This window comes from Pinus tabuliformis, chromosome 8, assembly GCF_031772625.1.
Source record: "Pinus tabuliformis cultivar Carrire ecotype Pingquan chromosome 8, CPIR1, whole genome shotgun sequence".
Taxonomy (NCBI): Eukaryota; Viridiplantae; Streptophyta; class Pinopsida; order Pinales; family Pinaceae; genus Pinus; species Pinus tabuliformis.
Window position 1 is genome coordinate 179,996,721 of NC_142294.1, and position 24,925 is coordinate 180,021,645.

The 24,925-nt window shown below is 34.1% G+C and overlaps 1 protein-coding gene across 10 annotated transcripts in view; it reads right to left on the minus strand.

Annotated features, from left to right (window-relative positions):
• Positions 1 to 21,739: 21,739 nt before the first annotated feature.
• The window catches only part of LOC149234719 (uncharacterized), a 51,468-nt gene continuing 48,282 nt past the window's right edge, over positions 21,740 to 24,925 (minus strand). For 6 of the 10 annotated variants that reach the window (XR_016246100.1, XR_016246099.1, XR_016246102.1 and 3 more), the window contains one exon: positions 22,842 to 23,362. Coding sequence is in view for 2 of the 10 variants with exons in the window: in XM_089371911.1 (XP_089228037.1) it covers positions 23,291 to 23,362 (72 nt within the window). In the remaining 8 variants the exon portion in view is untranslated. The other 4 variants (XR_016246104.1, XR_016246101.1, XM_089371913.1 and 1 more) reach the window with 2 other exon arrangements.

The following is a 24,925-nucleotide window of genomic DNA, read 5'->3' on the forward strand; positions in this document are numbered from 1 at the left end:
ATGGGAATTATGAGTTTGTTGTAGCTCCTTTTGGTTTGACTAATGCTCCAGTTACTTTTATGTTCTTGATGAATAGTGTAATGTGTCCTTATATAAACAAGTTTGTGATTGTATTCATTGTTGATATATTGATATATTCTAAGAATGAGGAAGAACATGTCGGACGCTTAGCAACAATATTGAGATTGCTAAGAGAGAATCAGTTGCATGCCAAGCTTAGTACGTGCAGTTTATTTCAAATAGAGGTACATTGTTTGGGGCATGTGGTTTCCAAGGAAGGAATAGTAGTGGATCTAGAAAAGATAAGAGCTATCATAGAATGGGAAGCTCCTAGAAATGTGGAAGAGGTCATATCATTCATGGGATTAATAGGTTATTACAGGAGGTTCACCAATAAATTCTCACAGATTTCCTATCCTATTACGTCATTGCAGTGGAAAGGCAATAAATTTGAATGGACATAGGAATGTGCAACAAATTTTGAGTAGTTGAAACAATTATTGACAAATACTCTAGTTCTAAAGATTGCATATCTGGATAAAGAGTTTGTGGTGTGCACATATTCTTACAAGAGAGGATAGGTAGTATTCTATGAGTAAAGGAAACTGAACGAGCACAAGAATAACTATGTGACTCATGATCTTGAGTTGGCAACGATCATCCATGCATTGAACAAGTGGACGCACTATCTTCTTGGTAGGAGATTCCTTCTAATGAGTGATCACAGTGGGCTAAGATACTTATTTTACCAATCGAATTTGAATGCTAGGCAAGTTAGATTGTTGGTTACAATCAATGAGTTTGACTTTGAGATCAGGTACATCAAGGGTAAAGAGAACAGGGTTGCAGATGCTCTTAGCAGAAGAGTACAGGTAAATCACATAACAACTATGAGTTGCTATGGGACAAATTTACAGGATCAGATCTTACAAGTGGGACAACAAGATGACAGGTATAGGGATCTTGGGCACAGGTTATAGCAATAAGGTACATGTGAACAAGATGTGGATTATCATCTCATGACAAACGGTTTGGTTGGATTTAGGGACAAGATATATGTGTCGGACAATAGTGAGCTCAAGAAGCTTATCTTGAGGGAATTTCATGCTAAGTCATATTCAAGTCACCCAGGATATCAAAAGACATTGATAGTTGTGAATAATTTCTACTACTGGCCGAATTTGAAGAAAGAGGTGGTAGATTTTGTCGCAAGATGTTTGGATTGTCAATAGGTAAAAGAAAAGTGTAAGCATCCAGGTGGATTACTACAACTGGTTTTGATTCTATAGTGAAAATGTGAGGTCATTTCCATAGACTTCATTACAGGTTTGTCGAGGGCCTTTAGACAACAAGATTTTATTATGGTTTTGGTTGACAAAGGTAGTGCACTTCATTCTAGTAAAGTATACAAATTCAGCTAGTGAGGTAGCACAAGGCTTCATCAGAGACATAGTGAGGTTTCATGGTGTTTCGAAGAAGATTGTGTTAGACAGGGATGCCAAGTTCACTTCTTGGTTTTGGAAAGGGTTATTTGCAGGTTTGGGTACAGAGTTGGCCTTTAGTACAACTTATCATTCGCGGATAGATGTACAAATGAAGAAGGTCAACATGATTTTGGAGGACATGTTGAGGATGTACATTATGCATCAACAATGAAAGTGGGAATAATATCTTCCACTGGTGGAGTTTGCATATAACAATGGGTATCAAGAATCTTTGAAGATGAGTCCATTTAAGACACTTTATGGGTGGAGTTGTAATACTCCTATAAGTTGGAGCAATCCAGTGAACAGGGTATTGATTGGACTAGACATGTTGGAAGAGATGGAACAAGAAATGTAGGTAATTAAGAAAAATTTGAAGGTCGCACAAAATAGACATAAGAGTTATGTAGATAACCACAAGGTGTTTAAGGATTTTCAAGTTGGGGAACATGTGTACTTTCACATCAAGCCTAAGAAGAGCTCCTTGAGGTCTGGATCATGTGCCAAGTTGGCACCCGGTATTGTGGACCTTTCAATATTATTGAGAGGATTGGACCAATAGCATATTGACTTGCAATTCCTCTGACAATGAAAGTCCATGATGTTTTCCAAGTGTCATTAGTTAAAAGATATGTGAAATATGTTGATAATGTTATTGATTAGTATGTATTACAGGTGGAGCCAGAAGGAGAATTCCAGTCAGAACCTCAGTGCATTTTGCAGTGAAAGATGCTCATGCTCCGGAATCGAGCAATTGAGCAAGTTAAGGAGTTGTGGAAGCACTTTAGGCTTGATGAAGCTACGTGGGAGATGGTTGATAAGATGTGGGCTATGTATCCTTATCTATTCGTTGGTTGAGCATATGTCTTTTAGTATATGTTTTGGTGTTGTGGTTGGTTACGTCTATATATGCATATGTATGTAAATACCGCATCAAGTTGTGTTATAAAGCTCCAATAAGCGATATGGTGTTCATAATATGTTGGTTATGTTTTAGCAGATGGGTATGATGTAAATGTTGCCTCAAGCTATGTTATACAAATCCATAGGCAACATCTGTTTGTTGGTTTATAAGTGTCATTGAACACCGAGGATGGTGTTCCCCCAAGGGGGAGGGTTCTATAATAACCTAGGTTAAAAATCCATGTAATAAAGTTAATAAAGGAAAACTAAGACCAAGGTCATGGGACACATGTTCCAAGCTGAATGTTGGACAAAAAAAAAGTGATGTGGATCCCTTGTAATTAATAAATGGCTATGGAAATTGGCAAAGGAAATGGAAAAAGCAATAGGCATTAATTGGCATTTTATTTATGAAAATAATATAAAATAGGAGAAAAAGAAGGTGAAAGGTCACAAAATTGCATGTGAGGAAAATTGAAGGAAAAATAGAGGAAAATGAAGAAAATAGAGGCCTCAAGGATAAAAAGGCTTATGAGGATAGATTCACAACCTTTTATCAGTTTAAGCTTGGAGCTCTCTTCCATTCTCTCTCTCTCATACTCTTGCACACTTAGAGTCCTTGGAGCCCTCTTGGAGGATTGTGGCGTACTTTGGATTTGGTGAAAGAAGGTAAAGGAAAAGCAGGAAAGTGCAAGAGGACAACAGGATAAACAATTGCAACTAGTTTTCTTTGAAGCTACCGAGTTGCATGTATGATTTCCTTGCTAGTTTTGGCATGCATGGCATATGCATGTGGTTGTTTTGTTATGATTTGTCATTGGCATGGAGGATTGCTTGGATTAACAGTGGTTTTGCCTTATCTTGCCATTTCCTGGATATCCATGGTGTTATGGGTTTTCCCATTTGTTTTACGATGGTGCTCATGTTCCTTATGGTTTTGGGTTGAGTTATTAGTTTTTGGACCCTTGATTGGACAAACGCTCCGGAAGCCCTGGAACAACTAAGGTTGAGTTACTAGTCTTGGAAGCCTTGGTTGGACAAATGCTTTGGAGCCCTTGGTGGGTTGAGTTACTAATCTTAGAGCCCTGGTTGGACAAACACTCTAGAGCCCTGTGGCAGTGGTGGGCTGAGTTACTAGCCTTGGAGTCGGGTTGGAACAAACATTCTAGAGCCCTAGACAGCTTGGGTAGAGACCGATCTGTGATGTTAGTGATGTTCGACAGTGAGGTCGAATCACTAGTTGAGGGTTGAGGTGGTTGGCCTAAGGAAGCCCTTGTATGGTTATGTTTGGTTTACTCCATGAGATCCCACATCCATTCTCAAAATTTGGCACGAGGTTGATTACCTAAAAGAGAGATTTGGTTCAGCCCAATCTATGGTCAGGTGGTACATGAAGTCCCCGACTTGATTGGATTTTTCATATGTTAATAAGAGTTATTTCCTCTTGTATTTCATGATTAATTGTATTTGTTATTATGTGGTTTTGATGGTTGATTTATGATGATGCATATGTTGTTCACTTACTGGTTATATGTGGGTCATGAGACGTATAATGGCTGTGAATCTTGATGTGTTTTGATTGATTGAGGAACGATTAATGAATGTATAAGCTAATATATGCTAATGCAATTATTATGAGATGGCATTAGACCTTCAGTAAGATTCCTAGATAAGTATGAAATCCCTATGTTCAATTATGTAATTATGACTTGTAGATTACATGATCATGAGGTGTTTGATGAAATTTTTATCATGGTTAGGTGTGGTTAGGTCAATTTCTTGTCTAATTTTTGAATTAAAGTCTTTGTCTTTGTGTCATTAGATGTTTTGGAAAGTTACATTAAGTTTTGGGTAGTGGTTAGGAGACTAGCCCTGAAAAAGTGCCTCAGATCTCTCAGTCGTAGGCATATAACTAGGTGAAAAAGACTGTTGTTGCTCCCTTGTAGGCTTATGCATGCGACTAGAGGGTTACAATCGAATTCAGGCAGTGTTGTGCCAGCGTCTGGGAGTCCAGATCAGTGAAAAGGTAATGTAACTTAGGGTTTGGACACCTGGAAGGGTGGTTTAGCTCTTAGGAGTCCTATAGCAGTTGAAGGAATTCAGTAAGGTTTTGGTTTTCTCAATTCCACTTCCTTAAGGTGATCTAGGAGGTTGAATCATATCATAGTAACTCTTCATCACATATTTACCCCGGTGGACCGGTGAACTTGGGTAAGTGTAGGAGGAGGGCGTTACAAAGGTTGGTATGTATGATTACTGACAGGATATGACTGCCATGGAGGAAATGTTGTTAGATGCATTCCAGAACGATGAGCTAGGGGATTATGCTCATACCACTGATACCTTATTCGAAAGCTTGAAATCTGCTTCCACCATCCCTCTCTTTGGACTTGATGGCGAGTTAAAGTCTACTCAGCTGGGGACAATAATGTTATTGTACAACTTGAAATCAAAGTTTGGCATGTTGAATGCATGTTTCTCACAGTATTGAGGTAATTCACCTGCATGATCGATCAAGTCCCTTATATTTTGAGAAATCTTGTCACACAATCAACATTAAAAATTATTTATTTATTGAACGTTAAATATTGACAGTGTACAATTATATTCCCCAACAACTGCAGATTATTCAAAGATAATGTTCTTCCGAGTGATAATGTCTTTCCAGGTAGCTACGAAGAGATAAAGCAATTGTTGAAAATGTTGGGTGTTGAGTACATATCATATCATGCATGTCCGAATTATTGTGTTCTATATAGAGGAGAATATGCAAACAAAGAGATATGTCTAAAATGTGGGCATGACATGTACCATAAATAAATAAATAAAACTGGTAAATCACATGGTCCTCCTCATGAGATGTTGAGGCACATGCATATAATCCCAAGCATTCAAAGGCTCTTTCTTTGCAAAGAATTAGCTATGTTGTAGGGATGACATGCCTCACACAAAAGTGAGTCGAGAGTTATGTGAATCCAAATAGATTTAATAACCATGAAGCATATAAAGGATACATGGCCTGAAAAATTCAAGATGAAGTATGAAGTCTATGACTTAGCATAGCCATGGATGGCGTCAACCCAAATTTCCTCCAAAACATCAACTATTCTGTTTGGCATGTAACAGAGATGAATAACAATATCCCCCTGTGGTTGTCTGTGAATAGTGAAGATCTTATGTTGGCTCTCATAGTCCTTGGTAGAAGACAAGTGAAGAATATGGATGCCTATTTACAACCATTGGTAGATGAATTGAAGGAATTATGGGAAGGGATACATGTGTACGATGTATCAAGACCCATTGCAACAAAGAGGAGTTTTACGTTGTATGGCATATGTGCTTAGACCATACATGATTATCCATGCTTAGGAGTTTGCTCTGGTAAATTACATTTTTTTATTTGTTTATATACATAACAATATTGTTTCGCATATTAATTTAATTCGCTGCAATTATTACAGTCTTCATGATCACTAAGGTGCCTTGTATACAATAATTTTGCAGGTCTTGTAACGAAAGGGTATCATGGATGTAAATGTTATGGACATTCTCTGAAGGCTAGGCAGTTCGACCACCTACGAAAATAAATGTATGACTGCTCTAGGGTATTCCTCCTAGAAGAACAACCTTATAGAAGAGCAACATTTGCATTCAATGTTAAACCAAAGAGAACCCAAAGGCTTGTAATAATGGCACTAGTTGAATGCCTTAGAGCATATGAGAAAGAGAAGGAGAGGTAGTTTGCATAAATGTTTGATTCAAATGGGGAGCCTATGTTCGATGATCCAAAATTCTTCGACACCTACGCTGAGAAATTTCCCATTGAGATGAAAAGGACATCTGTTTTTTATGAGCTCCCATATTGGGAGCCATCTTAAGATTGACCATTTACTAGATCCCATGTATATATATATATATGTATATTTTCATCTTCTTTATGGATGCACATAACATCGAAAGAAGATGACATTGGTTATTAGGAGAGATCTTATTTCTTCAAAAACTAAAAAGAAGCATTGACCAAGACAAGAAAGTAAAGGAGAGGTTGGTCCCTCTTGGCCTTTCAAAGAAGATGATGTCCCATGGGTTTTAAAGAAAGATGATCTTTCTTTGGAAAATGAAGTTATAATGAGCGTGAGGGTGCCCTCTTTATACGGGTCTTCACTATGACGTTGCTTCACTTTGGAAGATCGTTTGTCATGGTTGAAATCACATGACCATTTGAACCTTCTAAGAGTAGGTATGTAAAAAACATGATTTTATTATTTGTTATTATTTTGATGCAATGGGATATTTTATAATTATTTTTTGTATAATGTACTATTTATTGTGCAGTGTCATTATCCTCTACTCTATTGAAAAATGCAACAAGAAATTCTTAATTTGATTTTGCTTTGATTAATTTGAGAAAATTCAAATTTCCACATCAATAGACAATTTTGATGCCGTTAACTTGTGTGACATGGCTTGTGTTGTCCAATTTACTCAGTAAATTTGAGTTGGAGGAGTTAGATTTCAGTTAAGCATGCGTGATTTCTAATTTGTAGCAATCAAGGTCAATTATCTCAAGTTGTTTTCAGTTAAACTAGTTCCAACTGTTGGAGGAACTAGTGGAAGATCAGTTGTGAAGTGGGACTTCAGTCAAACTCAGTGATCATCCAATTAACTGATTAATCAACCCAAAATAACTAATGCATGCAAATAAATTGAGTTCCCCTGCTGTGGTGGAGATTCCAAGGTAGTGTAAAATTAGTTATAGACTAGTCTTGAGTGTACAGGTGTTGCATACAGTCATATATCAAAATAACTAATGCATGCAAAGAATTCGAGTTCCCCTGCTGTGGTGGAGATTCCAAGGTAGTGTAAAATTAGTTGTAGACTAGTCTTGAGTGTACAGGTGTTGCATGCAGTCATATGATCAACCTTGGGAATTAAGCAATTCATTTTGGATAAATTTTTAAATAATAGGGGGCTAATTTCTCAAGGAATTGCGCAGAGAAATATGGGCTCAAGCAGAGGCATAAATTGATTAATTCTGGGTCAGAGCTTCTTAGCGAGCAGAGAGATAGGTTATTCACTTGCAAGTTGTGCTCAGTTGAGAAAAGAAATTGTAATACATCTCTATTCATCAGATTAATGCAAGCATGCATTGGTGTTTTTAGCATATTGCTTTCCTTAGGAAAAATATTGTGTGCATGTGTGTTATTTCTTATTGCATGTCTGAGATTTTTGTTCTAAATTGTGAATTAACTTCCGCATAACAGTAGAGTAGGTTTGTGTCTTGTGATTTTGATTAAAACTTCATGAGCAATTTCAAATCTACACCATAATTTCTACATGGTATCAGAGCAGGTTTCATAGTAGAACAAGAGTTTGAATTTGTTTATCAGGAGGATCGAATTTGCAATTCAGTGTAGTAGGATCTCTTCAGAGCTGAGAAGATGACCTTCAATAGGGTGAGGCTAGAGTATGCCTTGGAAGGCACCTCTAATTTCATCACATGGAAGGATCTCATGGATGCAGCATTGGATGATAATGGCTTGCTAGAATACATCAAGAAAGATGTTGAAAAACTACAAACACTTGATGCCTAGAACCTTGCTCAGTGGAAGAAAGATGTAGCCAAGGCGAGGAGAATAATCTTGGAGGGAGTATGGGATCACGTTGTCTCAAATATCCATGGGAAAGAAACTCCATTCGTAATGTGGAAAGAATTGACATAATTGTTCAAGAATAGTAGTGACCATAGGAAGTTGGCGCTCAAGGATAAAAAATCCAATAACGAATTCGTGCACCCTTTAGGTATAAGAAAAAAAATTAGTGTGTAACCAACTGAATCCCGGAAATTTCCACAAGCCAGTCCCTCTTCTCATGAGAAGCAATGAGTCTCCCATCACAAGTGGCATGTTGTTGGAGGGGTCAGATGGAGGTGAGGATTGGCAGTGCGCTGTCTCTCTTGTGATGTTCCATCTGAGGTATGGCAAAGGGATGATCTTCAGGCTGTCAGGTTTGAAGGCACTTCGAAGGTTGATTTAGCTGGATTTCTGGAAAGTAATCCGTTAATTATCCCCGCCCTCTCAACATGAGCGCTAATGAAGTCCCTACATGTCGCCGTGGGAGTGTGGAGGAGGGATGTATGGGTGGAGGTGGAGGAGTGACAGTGCGCTGTATTCCCGTGAAGCCCTCATCTAGGTGGGGAACGAAATGAAGGCTAATGGCGTCCGACGTTGGTCAGTATGTATGACAGTGTGTGTTTGGAGCACCCACCCTACGCTCTGTTAGGGTAGGTACAAAGTCCCATGTTGTAGTCATTAAAATTGACAGCTGGTGGTAGATGGATTCTTAGGTGAGTATCCATAATTGTATAAATGTGTCTGGTGTCGCCGCCCTGCTGGTTTCAGCTATTTGAAGGAGTACGGTTTTGTTGGTTAGGAGTCATTTTTTTGGTTAGGAGTTTTTGTCCAATTATATGATGCATAATCTTTAGGAGGCACTGTCAGATGTGGAAGGTTGGAGGGCAGGCAGGCCGAAGGCTGTTGGCCCATCTTTAGGATGCACTGTGAGAGATTGTTGTGCTGAAGTCTACATCCTCTATAAAAGATAAAAGGTTCTTGGAGGGCTGAGGGATGTTTGGTTGGAAGGTGGGGTGATGGGGCCCCATCAAGGTTGGCCCCATCACCCCAATATCCTTAGCGACAAAAGATATTTTTCCAAATATGCTTTGATTGGAATAACTTCTAAATCTAGCATTTGGGCTCCTGTATATATCATATTTTCAGTGAATTGATAAGACCACATATCTGATAAAATTTTAACATAGATCTTCACCTTCATATTGGGCAAAGGGTATATCTTTACCAAATCAACATCTAGGCCCAAAGATATGACGACATTTTTAGACTGCCATGCTTGGCATCTTCAAAAGGCTTCCTGGGGTTAAATATTAAACCTCAGGAAGCCTTTCAGACAGATGTAAGTGAAACAGAAGAAACAAAGGAAACGAAAGAAACTACAGATGTTTCTGAAGATGAGTTTGATGCTACATCAATTTCTGAAAGACTGCAGCAAACAGGTAAGCAGCCAATCCCAAAACTGCCTGAACTCAATTCTTTTTGTCCTTATAAAAAGAATACTACTGCCTCTACCAGATTCACAATCCCAGGCCGTAAAAGAGTGGAAGAGAACACTCTCTTAAAAAAGATTATCAAAACCAATAGTCTCATTTATATTCCAATGCAAGTTCAAGTCCGCAATGAATGGATAAATGTAGATGCATTCATCGACACTAGAGGTTCTAATAATTTGGCCCGACCCTCCTTGTTTAAATCTCTTTGGAAGCCACTCCAAAACATTTTAGTGTCTGAAACCGTTGGAGGATCTGTTCAGTTAACACATTATGTAGATAACATTCATTTGAAAGTTGGGGGGAGTATTGTTAAAATTTCTGCTATTCAGCGTTTTGATCCATCTGCAAGTTTAATGCTTGGCATGCCTTTTATCAACTCTATTCTCCCAGTCACTATTAGCGAAGATAAGCTGATAATCAATTTAAAAAAGAAAGCTATTGTTGTGCCTAGATTATCTATAGCAAACTCTGAGGCAAGAAATGAGAATAGCCAAAAGAAAGTTGGAGCATGCAAACCTCTTAAGGACTCCAATAATTGGCAAGAATTTTTACAGCTATATGAGAATAGAATGGAGTTAAAAAATAAACAAAAGGCCTGCATTGACCCAAAATGGTCCGCTGATCAGATTGCTATAACAGATTGTTGGAAAGTTGTTCAAATAATCCCCAACAATTTTGGACAGTAGAGAGTCCAAAACAAGAGATAGTGACTCTACACGACAATGGAGTCAAAGGAAAATTAATCCCATGCACCCCTGCAAATGAACAAGAAATCAAGAGACAAATAAGTGAGCTGCTCAGTATGAACCTTATTGAACCAAGCATGTCTCATTACTCTTGTTCAGCATTTCTGCTTAAAAATCATTCAGAAATAGTCAAAGGTAAGCCTAGAATGGGAATCAATTATAAACCTTTGAATGCCATAACTCGGGGTTTTCATTACCCGTTACCAAGACCAGAAACCATCATGCAGAAAATTCAAAATAGCAAAGTATTCAGTAAGTTTGATATGAAATATGGATACTACCAAATACAGATCCAAGAAGCGGATAGACACAAAACTGCCTTCACATGCCCTGCAGGTTTCTATCAGTGTAAGGTGGTTCCATTTGGCCTAAAAAATGCCCCTGCATTCTTCCAAAGAAGAATGGATTTATTTTTGGAAAGTATGATTTTATTGTAACATATATTGATGATATTCTTGTACATAGTCCAGATCTTGAAACACATTTCAAGCATTTAGAGATTTTTCTGACTGAAGTTCAAAAGCATGGTATAGTCCTTTCTGAGAAGAAAATGGTTTTATTTCAAGACAGTATAGATTTTTTGGGGATCAATGTCGTTAATGGACAAATTCAAATGCAGCCCCATATTCTTACTAAACTGTCTCAGTTTCCAGATGAATTAAAAGACACTAAAACAATTCAAAGATTTTTAGGTGTCTTGAATTATGTGCACAAATATATTCCTAGATTGTCAAAGAAGACAACCCCGATTAGAAAACATCTTCGAGAAGGATGGTCAGCAGAAGCCACTGCAGCAGTTAAAGAGCTCAAATCAAAATGTTAGCAACTTCCAAAGCTACAACCACCAGGTGATGGCCTTCTGATTTTACAAACCGATGCTTCTGATAATTTTTGGGCCACAATCCTTTTTGAGAAAAGGAGGAATGAGGAAGGAAAGGAAGAAGAAACACTTTGTGCATATGAATCAGGTGAATTCTCTCCTAGTCAAAAGAATTATTATATTGCTGAAAAAAGAAACTTTAGCAATATTTAATGGGATACAGGAAATATGTTCAAGTAGTGGTGCACCATAGCGTTGGTGGGTGGCTATTTGGATTGAGAAGAAGAAATACAAAACTTGGTTTTTGGTGGCCATTTTCCACTTTTAACATATCTATGATTGGCGTATTGAATTCTTCTACAGGGGAGAAATTAGATACATATGTTCTAAACATCTTATTAATAGCAAGAAATGGCTTTTCTTCGGAGATATACAACTGGTCTGACGAAATAGATACAGTGGTTTCTTGTGATGGATGGTTATATACATTTCGTGAAAAAGGTTTGCAACCGCTAGTCGATGGTTGCTCAGATTCTGGAATGGCTGGTAAAACATGCTTTTGTGGCATGAAGATTGGTCTAGGTATTGATGACCTATAAGACAATATTCGAACATGACCATCACTTACAGACATTCTTCTTGTTTTGTTTCTTAGAGTCTCTGTTGATGCCAGAGATTTATATTGAATGTACCAGTCACTGGGTAGGGCTTCTTTGTCATAGGGAACGTCTTCTACTTGAGCATTACTGATTCCTACGGCTACACAATCTTTTAACACTGGTTGCTTTAACTTCAGATATACAGGGTTCATGAGCTGGAAAGATGTTTGGACTAACACAGAAAGATATTCACTATCTTCAACCATTTTTAAACCTTAGACACTGACTATTAATTTCCAACAGTGTTTTAAATGGACGTCAAACAGACTGATAGAATAATCTGGGTAAATGGTACCATACTGACAACCTGAAAATAGATTTCCTAATATGGTTCCGATACGAGCATGGTCATAGTTCTGGTGTCGCGTATCAAAAACTTCAGATATACATGGAGTATTAAAACCATGGCGAAATAGTGGGGCTAGTCCTATCCTTATCCCTCCAAAATGCAAATAAGCAATTTTTTTCTCTTGGACATATTTTTTGAATTTTTTGATTTCATCATCACAAAATAAACTCAAACCAACTATCTGTACAAAAGGACTAGAAATATTAATTTTCAATTCAACTTCCTTTAACCAATTCATTCTTGATAAACTGAACAGAGATGGAACGGGATAAATTTCTTTTGAACTTAAAACAGGGGGGTTCGAATTTTCAGGATCTTCAACTTTCTCATGTTCAATATAATCACTTTCTATGGATCGAAAATCGACTTCAGAAACAGTTCGTCTATCTATGTTAGAAAATGATCTTAAGAAATTGGCCATGACTAAAATATAAACTATACCAGAGATTGACTAAAGCAACTTTTATCTAATAAGCAATTGTATAACAAATGCTTTTCGAAGGCTTCCTCACTGGCTTTAGACTCTGTCTGTAGTTTATAGACTTAGGACCTGAACGAGGCTCTAATACCAAAAATAGAGACTCAAGCAGAGTAAGACTTACTTCGAGATCAAATTCGAAGTTATTGAACAACAAATCTAAAACAAGAGTTTCTTCTCCCCAACCGAACATGTGTGCGCAACTATGACCTCTCTCCACGGGTCTTCAAACGCCTTCGCCTTACAATTCCAGGTTCTTTCGGATGACAAAAACTGTCCTCAGATAGGCGGCTCAGTATTATTAGTTCTTCCTTGACTAACAATTGTTAAAGGGCATTCATATAAAGTAGGGATAAGTAGGGCTAACTGATAGGCCACAGGCCCAATGCGGGCAATGATCTAAAAAGGGCCAAAAAACAAGGAGCTAGATTTACATACGTGCGCACAATGTATTTCACGTTTCATTATTCAAAAAGTATATTTATGATCCTAGACATATTAGTAACTGGCAAGATATACAAATAAGCAATAGTTGAAATAAATTTATATGAATGTCCTCTAATAATTGTTAATCAAGGAAAAACTAACAATGGCTTTTAACTGTGACTGTAGGTTGAACCAAATGGGGAATTTCTAGTCGAACCCCTACGTTTTCTAGAACAAAGAGAAACAATGTTGCAAAAGTGAGCTATCACACAAGTTAAAGTGTAGTGGAGGCACTTTATCCCAGAAGAGGGTACCCGAGAAAATGAAAAAATTATTAAGGAAGCTTATTCCAACGTGTTCTGTGGATTAGGAAAACATTGGGACAATGTTTTGTTTAAGGGGGGGAGATGTACTACCCTTTGGCAAAAACCTGTAAATATTTATTTACTATTGGAATTTTTTTTATTGTGGGCCTTGTGAAGCCAAATATGCATATATATAAATGTTTGTTAGCTTATTAAAATATAATTATTATGTGCAACTAACCATAAAAGTGGCATGGGAAACGATGTTGAGGAGGCTCACATTTAGTTGGTTAGAAATAGTTATGGGTAAGGCAGTTACCTGCCCAAACTGCTTTGGAGATAAAAATATCTTAAAAAGGAAAAGGGGGAAGCCAATAGGGTAAGATGAACCTGAGGCTACTTAGAGAGAAGATTTTGGATTGAAGAGCTCTGGTAGGGACTCTATTATGAAGAGTAATTCTTGAGCTGAGTAAGCCAGTGGAATTCCTTGTAAAGACTTTGTGGTCAATATGATGACTTTAGACTAAGTCTCCTTGGGACCAGATTGCCTTGAAAGCTAAATTGTGTAGGTATTTGTTCTAACCTAACTTGAATGTGTAGTTGGCTCGGGGGGAGATGCAATGGATGACTGGTCTCATTGGTTGGGAGGAGCATTCCCTTCCCTCTGAATTTTTGGTGAGCTTGGATAATGAAATACAAGAAGAACACAGATAAGTATTGAATAAGGATATGATATTGTGTTGAATTGAAAAGGGTTCTCTTTTGGAAAGTATGTGGTTGTATGAGAATGAATAGATGTTCCAAATTGTATCCATATGGTATCTAATGTGTTGTTGCCCGGTGAGGCAAAATGATTATTGTTCTAGAACCGATGTAAAGAATATTAATTATGACAAAACCCTGTCTGGAACTTGGGTTAGTTCTCGGGCTAAGTCGGCATTGCCAGCAACCTGAGATCAGTCCCTACGTTACCAGACGGATATGAAACATTCCATGTACACATTATAATTACTGTTGAAAAGAAATAAGCATTCTAGATTTGGTAGACCACAAAACTTGACATTAAAAATTTAATGGAATAAAATAGATAAATGCCATACAGAGGAATAGTATAATTCTTCCATATACCTGTATAAGCACATGAGGATAAATAATCTATGTTGTGAAAGTAATTTATGTTAAAAATGCTTTGCTAGTTTGAATAACATATTGTCTATACTCTTACGGAAAAAAATAAGACACCGTATGTAATGCATAGTCGAAGACATGTACAATTCTAAAACAAAATGTACAACAGTGATAGGCCATATCATTTAGAAAACACCACCTTGGGCTGACCCATATCTGGTTGAAAACTTAACAGTTGAACATTGGATTGTGAACCCTCGATAAGAGGAAAACTGATTGAATTCAAGTGAACAAAACCTAACCCTACAACTGTCGACACCTAGAAAGAACAAAGAAAATAATTATTAGAAGAAGCCTAGATTGGAAGCCACGGAAGAGCCATAGGGAGTTGTAGAAGTTTGTAGCAGGATAACCCTCACTTGTCGAAAGAAAAGAAAGAGCATTGACACCAGTCAGTGCAATATTTTTCCAAGGGTAAAAACACTGATAAACACAAACAAGGAATGGTAGGGAAGTGTCCTTGTTAGGGAAATCCTTTCTTTCCAAAGACGCCAATTGAGGTGCTCTAACAAAATTTATAATTCAAATTATTAACTGAAACCCTATAGTGATAGATAAAACAGTTTGAGATACATCACAGAGAATTGGTTAAGAACATGTAGAACAAACTTGTGACAAGGAAGTCTTCAGCCAGAATCTGAGTCTGGTGGCAACTGTTTGCAAAAGAATCCATGAGTGAAGTGCAAAAGCCCTCTGCGAAAACTGTAAACAAACACTAGAAAGCACAAAAGAAAAGAACCCCATATAAAATACACAAGGCAAGCTAGTGATTAAAGAATGGAAGTCTTGGTAAGGGAAATTGAAAAGAATCTTAAGAGAACCGGAAAGTAAAACTTTACCCAATCCATAGAGCGTAGAAGAAAAGACCTTCATGACTAGGTTACAAATCCGTAACCCATTGAGTGAGAGTGACAATGGACTGCAAGAGGCGCCTGAGTGAGTGGGCGGTCACCTTGTAACTGCCCCTCGTCAAATATGACCGTTCATTGAACCCTAGAGCATAGGAGTTGTAGATCTCCTTGCACACCTTACCAAGCAAATGGTTTTCCATATGGCACACGAGTGAGAGCTCGAGAAAGTTCGGGTATTCATTGTCACAAAAGCTAAAGTGATAATCATATAGTTCACACAATATTAAAATCCTTGCTATATATATTTTGGAACACATATAAACAATGTTCCACCAAGACTCGAAACGGGGAGACGCGGGTGCGGGGAGACGCACAAAGGGGACGTGTGAGAGTACCCTCAAATTTTAGGGAAATTTAGGGGGGACGGGGGACGTTGGGGCATATATATATATATCAAATTCATATTCTATAATGAAAGCATAAATACAATAATACATACATATTTGAATTAAATAATGAAATACATTGATCCATACTCATCATCCTTACTAATACATACATGATTCATCCATAGACCACGAGATTTAATAATGAAATACTCTGATCCATATCCATTATTCATTATTCACCATTCTAGAATCTACATTGATTTAAAAATTAAATTCATCATTCTAGATTCTAAATTGATTTAAAATTAAATTCATCATTCTAGATTCTAAATTGATTTAAAATTAAATTCATCATTCATCATTCTAGAATCTAATTAGTACTAAGAAAAATAGACTATAATAGATATTGAAATCTAAAGTCTGGAATAGTAAAATGATATAGCTAAAACTCAAAAACAGTGGAGTGATGAGTCTAAAAGTCACTCTAAAATACATAGAGGGCTTGGTGCTCTTGATTAAATACTAATTCCATACACCCTTGTACATGACAAAATGCAATGGAAACAATGCAATCCATCGAATCCTGAATTTATGAAAAACTGTTAAGTCTGCTGGATTTTGAGTGAGATCTAAAATTCTACTTTCTCCATATGAAATCCAATGAGGTTGGAACCACTCTCAAACATCTTGAGTCATTTCATGGTAATGTTAAAAATTTAAGTAAAATGATGAAAATGAAAAATAAAGGAGAATGTCACTTTTACTCTAAGAATTTAACATTACCATGAATTGCATAGCGTGAGTAGGGAAATATGGTCAAATACTAGGTTTTCCTTGTCATAAATCATAGTTTACAAGCAAATTTAAGGGCGAACGCATAACCCATTTTGAGGGGGGATGCCCAGGCGTCCCCCTTTTGGGGAGTTGCACCCCCCACACTGGGGAAACGTCCCCCCATGCGTCTCCCCGTGTCTCCCCCAAAGGGGGACGTGGGGAAACGTTTCCCCAGATGTCCCCCCGTCCCAGACGCGTGGGGTGCGAGGGGTGCGCGCACCCGACCTTGGGGGACGCGTCCCCGTGGAATACTGCATATAAACCAAAGTCCTAGAGCTTGGGTTACATAATCTTAAACCAAACAAATTGTATAGGGGTGTAGAGCAAAACCATTACCTTGCAGCAGTAAAATAAATACTTACCTTACGAAAGAAATATGTTATAAATATTAACTTTTCCTTTGACCATGTTAAACTTATTACTTGTAAAAAAAAATATTCTCAAGGTATGATTCTACGCACTAGCAAGACCATGAAAGAATATAGGAAGAGAATAGTATATAATTTTTGAGAGTGGATTTATGTTATTGTGTATCTTTATGTTGTTTATGAGAATGTAAGTAGTTTGTACATTGTTTGATGCAACTACTGTATAGCCATTGCAGGATCTCGAGTCAACTCTCACATTGCTCATGTGACTATGGCAAGTGAAGAGAGGATTGGGGCTTGCCCATGTGACTGTGGCAAGTGAAAAGAAGATTGGGGTTGTAGTTGCATGTGGCTTGCCACAAATGGTTAAACTTGCTCATTGTGCTCCCAGAGTCTATTCGGTGATTTAGGAAGGTGTTTTTAAGAAGTGTAGGGTTAAGCAAGACTACAAAACTTAAAGAAAAATAACTAAACAATAGTTGAAGAAGAACAATAGTTCTTCATTCTAATCACTTCTTTGGTATTTACTTTAATATAATATATCTAATGTATTCTCTTAATTTATGTGTAATAATGTTCTATAGCAATAGAGCTCTAATGGATCTAGGATGATAAGTTTAAAAATGGATAAGCTTAACTATGAAGGTGAGCTAGGGTGAGGGGAGGTGCGAGAAATATTAGGTAATATGTAATTATTAAGATTGATTTTATATACATACATCATGTTATCTTTATTTTGAATGATTATAATACAATTGGTGTCTTCAAAAAATAATTTCTATATTGTACTTACATTTTGAGAAATTTTATATTGGTGAATTATACTTGCATCATGTAAATTGGTGATAACGAAGAAGAATTTAAAATAATAATTAAAAAAAATAAAAATAAAATAATACTTAATCATAAAGATAATTAATAAGATATTTTAGTAAAAGAAGAATAATGAAAACATTAACCAATTCAATCTCATTGCAATGACACTTAAATTATCTAAAATTATGTACTCTATGTATTTCCATGTTCTATTTTGCAAATTGCTTAGTGTTACATAAATCTAGTTTACTTGAATTTGTAACATAATTCTATTATAATCAACTATCTTTTAATCATCCTTTGATAATTATATGTCAACTTGTGGTAGTAAGAATTCCTATAATATTTTATGCATAATATCAAAAAGACAACTTAAAATTTTACTTACCAAAGTATCTTCCCCCCACCATCTTTATTCCCAAGATAAAACCCACAATACATCGAGAAAACCATTTTTTATAGCCTCCTTCAAGTGTTAGATCTAGCGTAGTAAGGAAATTCAAATTGAATTAGTTACACCCAAAATTGGAAAATGATTCAAAAAATTATTATGTATTTCTTCTTTGAAATTTAGTTTTTTACATAAATGTTTGATAAAGTATTTAGGAGAATCTTCTTTAGTTTATGTTTGATAAGGTAACTTGATTTTACTTTAGATTACTTTATTATTTATGTAATTTATATTTTTTTTATCTTTAATGTAAATTCCTTTCAATGTATTTGAAAAATTAAATGAATAAAATAAAATGTTTATTGATGATGATGATGATGGTTAACGTCCACTGAGACCAAATTGGTCTATCGGACCTACAATTTTCTTAATTTTTACTTGTCTGGCTCCTCGTCTTTCTTGGCGAGATTGGTGTTGTAGCTTTCTTTTTTTCTCTACGGTCTTCCAACTTCCTTTATCTTGCATCTCCTTCATCTCTTCTGGTTCTTGGGACATTGGTGTTTTAGCTTCGCGATCTATTGTGTTCGTTCTTTTGAAAATAGTCGGAGAAGAAGTTTGGTTTAGGAGATCTGCTTTGCTGTTAAATGAAGATTTATTTTCTGCGGTATTCGAATCCTCATAACTGTTGATTTGTTGGAGCGGGCTTTCTCCTTGCTTGTTTTGAGAGTTGTTTCTTCCCTTATTTCTTGTGACTCAGAGTTTTCTCTAGAATATTCTTCTTTGATGACAGTGTAGTGTTCTTCTTATCCTTGCTTGTTTTGAGAGTTGTTTCTTTCTTCCCTTATTTCTTGTGACTCAGAGTTTTCTCTAGAATATTCTTCTTTGATGACAATGTAGTGTTCTTCTTTGATGACAGTGTAGAATATTAAAATATTTATCATCTTTAAAAATATGAAATTTCAATCACATTCAACATTTTATTTTTCAACCAAATTCTTATTTATAAAATACAATACAAACTAATAAACAATAATGTCTCTTATAATCACAAGAGTGTCTAATTTAATATTTGAAAATCACACCATATTACATGATAATAAAAATGCATTTTATTTTATATTTAACGTAAATTTCTCTAAATATATTTGAAAAATTAAATGAGTAAAATAAAATAATTATTAAAACATTTACTATTTTCAAAAACATGAAATTCCAATCACATTTAAAAAAAATTCAATCAAATCTTTATTTATAAGATACAATACAAACTCTCTTATCATCATCACATATTTCTTATAGAATTTAATATTTCAAAATCACACTATAATACATATTTCAAATATATATTATATTTTATATAAATAATCTTAATATCATATATTAAATATTACAAATATATATTATATTTTATATTAATAAACTTAAATCATAATAGGCAATAATAAGCAATATAATGGTTAATAAATTGACAAGTAAATATAAGCCGCTTTCCAATATCAATGATGGATATGATGGTTACTAGTTAACAAATTAAAATGTATATACCTGAGTTAATATATTCACAACTAACATAGTAGAGACATTTCCAAACCATACTATATCAATTATATTAAAATTAATAATTATTATTTTTATATTTTAATAAATATTTTTATTAAAATTAATTAATTATTTTTTTATATTTTAATAAATAATTTTATTATTAATATGGTAATGAGTAAATATATTAAAATGAATTATAATTGTGATTTTATAATTAGTTATTTTATTAATATTAATTGTAATAAATTTTAAATTTTAAAAAATTTATAATTATGACTTGAAAACTTTTGCTAATCACAATTTTTTTTAAAATTATAATAATAAAATTTTAAATTAAAATTGATAAAATTTTAAATTATTAAAAATTATATATATATATATATATATATATATTTTTTTTTTGAGGATATTTTATCAAATTTATTAAAAAATATTGAGAATATTTTATTAAATTTATTAAGAATTTTAAAACAGTATTTTTATTAAAAATATAATGAATTTTAATATTTTATTAAAAATAATTAAAATAATTATAAGGATATTAAAATTTTGAATAAAATAATTATAAAAAACATTGAGAATATGTCATTAATTTTATTAAGAATTTTAAAAGGGTATTTCCAAAAAATATAAGAGTTTTATTAAAATAATTATAAGGATATTAAAATTTTCATTAAAATAATTATAAGGAACATTGGGAATATTTTATTAATTTCATTAAGAATTTTAAAAGAGTATTTCCATAAAAAAAAAATATAAAAATATAATGAATTCTAATATTTTATTAAGAGTTTCATTAAAATAATTATAAGGACATTAAAAATTTCATTAAAATAATTACAAGGAACATTGAGAATATTTTATTAAGAATTTTAAGAGTTTCTATCAAAAATATTAAAATATAATGAATTCTTAATAAAATTAATATTAAAATATAATGAATTCTAATATTTTATTAAGAGTTTCATTAAAATATATTGTATTCCAGTAAAATATATAAAAATATAATGAATTTTAATATTTTATTAATAGCTTCATTAAAATATATTGTATTACAGTAAAATATATAACATTACAGTAAAATATATATAACATTACAGTAAAATATATAACATGGCCTTTCTTTTAATTATGAGTTTGTGAATACAATTGTTTTTCAGAGTTGTGATGATAAAATTTTAAAAGTATTATTCCAGTAAAATATATAGAAATATAATGAATTTTAATATTTTATTAATAATTTCATTAAAATATATTGTATTACAGTAAAATATATAACATGGCCTTTCTTTTAATTATGAGTTTGTGAATACGATTGTTTTTCAAAGTTGTGATGATAAAATTTTAAAAGTAATAAAATTTGTAAATATTTTTAGAATTTTAATTAATTTTATTACGTTATTAATAAAAAATATCTTCCAAGGTTATTAATCCTATTAAAAGTAAATTATCAAAATTTGTAAGCATTTTTGAGAATTTTAATAAATTTAATTATGTTATTAACCCAAAATATCTTCTAAGGTTGTTAATCCTATTAAAAGTAAAGTATATAAAATGTATTGTAATGATACACTGTAAAATGGTTTGGTACTGAAAAATTATAATCATAATTATAATGATAAAATTATAAAATATTATATTTATTAAAACTGAGCAAAGGAGAATATCATTATTGAAATCACTTGACATTGATATTGATATATTGATTTGAGATAATGTATTATTTGGTATATAAGATGGTACAATGATTTCAGCAATGTTCATGGTGGACAGGATACGATGATCATTAGAAGTAGACCACATACAAACCAACCATTCCATTTTATCAAGTGATCACTTGGCAATGGAACTTCAAAGTGGGCAGCATGCAAACTAACCAGTTTGAAGGAAAAAAATATATTTACAGCAATATACCCTACACACATTTACTTCAAAGTGGGCAGCATGCAAACTAACCAGTTTGAAGGAAAAATTATATTTACAGCAATATACCCTACACACATTTACAACATAAAAACTTGACTGTTAGTTCAAGCTAACAATTATTGTCCCTCTCATGGTCAATTTCAAATACATTTACAACATAAAAACTTGACTGTGGTAGGTCAAGCTAGCAATTATTGTCCCCCTTATATTCAATTTCAAAGACCTTGTCAGGCTGACTCAAAACTTGTTCATGATTTGGGACGTTCCTCTTTCTGTCAAGAGCTTCAACTTCATCATTAACTTCATCGCTGCATTCAGCAGCATCAGCTTGAAACTGTAATCTGTTGCCTACTTCCACAACTTCAACTAGACTTACCACATTTGCCTTGGTCCTCGACATCTTCTACTTGACCTGTGTCATTGCCTTCATCGGTGACAACTACTATTTGATCATGTACTACATGATTTCCTTTGGTATCTAGAGAATAAACAAAATCAGAAAGATCAATATTTTATCATCTCCATGCTAAGCTAACAACATATAAATTTTCTATTGCACAATCACGTTGCTTATATGAAAGGTGAGACAATTACTTAAGAAAATTATACCTGATCCTGCATAGACTTGGTTTTCATGGATATGAAAATTACATTGATGGTCTCTTTTTCCTTTACATCCTTCTCTCCCTTTCTCCTTTTTGTTGGTTCCACTTCATCAACAACAAGGTTCCCCACACCTAAGGGATGACTCGGTCCTCTTCTAATTCGCTTGAGAATAAGCAAGTACCATGTTCCCATGGCATGGCTATGGTTTATATGTCGTCAATAGTCACCACACTCTTGACCTCAAGATCCTTGAATGATGAGGGATTCAAGGGTCCAGAAAAATCAACCCCGTAACCCCGTGATGTAATAGGAACCAACTCCCACACAAACTAGTGGTCTACCTACTTTGCCCATTTATTACAATTTTCTATCAATGTTTTGTTTAACCCCTTCTTCAGAGAATGCACAATAACATGTGCAATAAGCATCATAAATGATAGATTGAATTAACTAAACTAGCGTTCATATCAATTGTTTTCTTTGTTTTATATAAACTAGTTTTTGCATCAACTACCATCAAATCCTTGGAGAGATATAAATTATCTATGCAAATAGTTCCAGATGCTCCTTGAGTAGGCCCTTCTAAAAGTAAGTATCATGCTAAAGTTGTTGAAAATTTTGACCACAATCAACCTCAACAGCCATAAGGAAGAAATAGAATGCAACATTGAAGGCCAAAAAACCCCTTAGATAATTTAAATGACTCAAAGAATTAAATTGCAATCAAGGAAAAAAATAGTTTTTACACAAAACATGGAAACTCAGGGATATAATGTTAATTTAGCTAATGTAATCCGTCATTTAAGATGTTTATTGGCAAATATTATTGTCCATTGTATGGAAAACAAGCTAGACAAAACATTGATAGAAAATTGCAATAAATGGGCAGGAGGTAGACTACTTGGTATGTATGGGGTTTGGTCCCCATTAAGTAATGGGATCAATATATATGGCCCTTTGGTTCGTCTTCAACTCTAAGACGTTGGGGCTAAGAGCATGTTGACTATTGACGCCACGTAAAACATAAGCATGCTATATGATCATGCCCCTCAATTATTCTCAAGCACATTGTAAAGGATTAACTCATTTCTTAGGAGTGGGGGAACCTCCCCATCGATTAAAAGGGAAGTACATTAGAAAGCACATGGTTATTTTCTGAAAGCAATGATTGCATTAGAATCATTCAAAACTATGTATAACAATACACCAACTATTGAAGCAATTACGAGTATAGCACATAAGAATTATGAAATCAAACATAATTTGTGTGTATGGTATTGGTAATCAATCTTAGTGTACATCTAAGAAAAATAATTTAAAATGTTCAAACAATATCGATTCTATCATTAATAACAAAAAATAAAACATTGGAGAAGGCCAAAATAAATCAAACATAAGTATAGCACATAAGAATTATGAAATCAAACATAAATTTGTGTGTATAGTATTGGTAATCAATCTTAGTGTACATCTAAGAAAAAATAATTTAAAATGTTCAAACAATATCGATTCTATCATTAATAACAAAATTCCATCATTAATAACCAAAAAAACATTGGAAAAGGCTAAAATAAATCTAAATAGTTTATGTAGAGTTTTTTTAAATCCATCTTAGATTTATCTTAATAGAATTTATTTAATATTATTAAGACTTACATTAAGAGCATTGTTGTATATATATAGAGAGAGGTGTAAATCAGTTGGATTGCAGAGATTTTTTTAAATCCATCTTAGATTTATCTTAATAGAATTTATTTAATATTATCAAGACTTACATTAAGAGAATTGTTGTATATATATAGAGAGAGGTGTAAATCAGTGGGATTAGGTTTACTTTCTATCAAGTCTCAACTTCAACTCTGATGGAGAGGGATTGAGGATCGGAGTCAAGTTTCAAGTTCAAATCTGATGAAGAGGGATTGAGGGTGCGAGTCAATTGTAGAGGTTCCATTGTCTTAAGGGGCATCCAAACTTGACCACATCTCGCACAATCTTGCTGATAGCATCCCGCTTTTGGGTAGATTATTATTCCATTTAACATGTGGGCTGGCCACGACCTAGGCTCAACCTACTATTGAAATTATAAAGCTTAGCATTGAATATATCTATATATATATATATATATATATATATATATGAGTTGTGGCTTAGCGTTTAAGATTTCTTTATGCATGATAAAGGAACATGAACCCTCCTATGATGATTATTAGAGGTTGAAGTGTTTCAAATCATGTCTCTTCATCTAAATTAATTGGTAGTTTCTTAGATTTAGATCAACTACCCCCTCCCCCGCTTTATATATATATATCTGAGATCCCAAACAAGAAGTTTTAATGATTTTTAAATTCGTTTTATGTGTGTGTGAAATATTTATGGTCATCCTTAAATTATTGTTCTTCTATTATTAAATTTTTATGTTCTAATGTTTTTAAAACCAGAAGAACCATGCCCAACATTATCCAAGTTAAAAACATCAACTATAAAATAAATAAACACCATAATCTTTGAATATAAACTCAACATGGAGAAACGTTGGCCATGAATATCAAAACCTGTTCTAAAAGCAACTAAAAGGAATTTGAAATGGAAAACCACTAAGAAACGAGACATCTGTCCCCGGCTTTTAGGAACTATGATGAAGAGAATTATTGTTGAATAATCAGCGTTCAAAATTCACCTAATTTCAAACCATCATCTTTGTTTCAAGTTCCTCCAGTG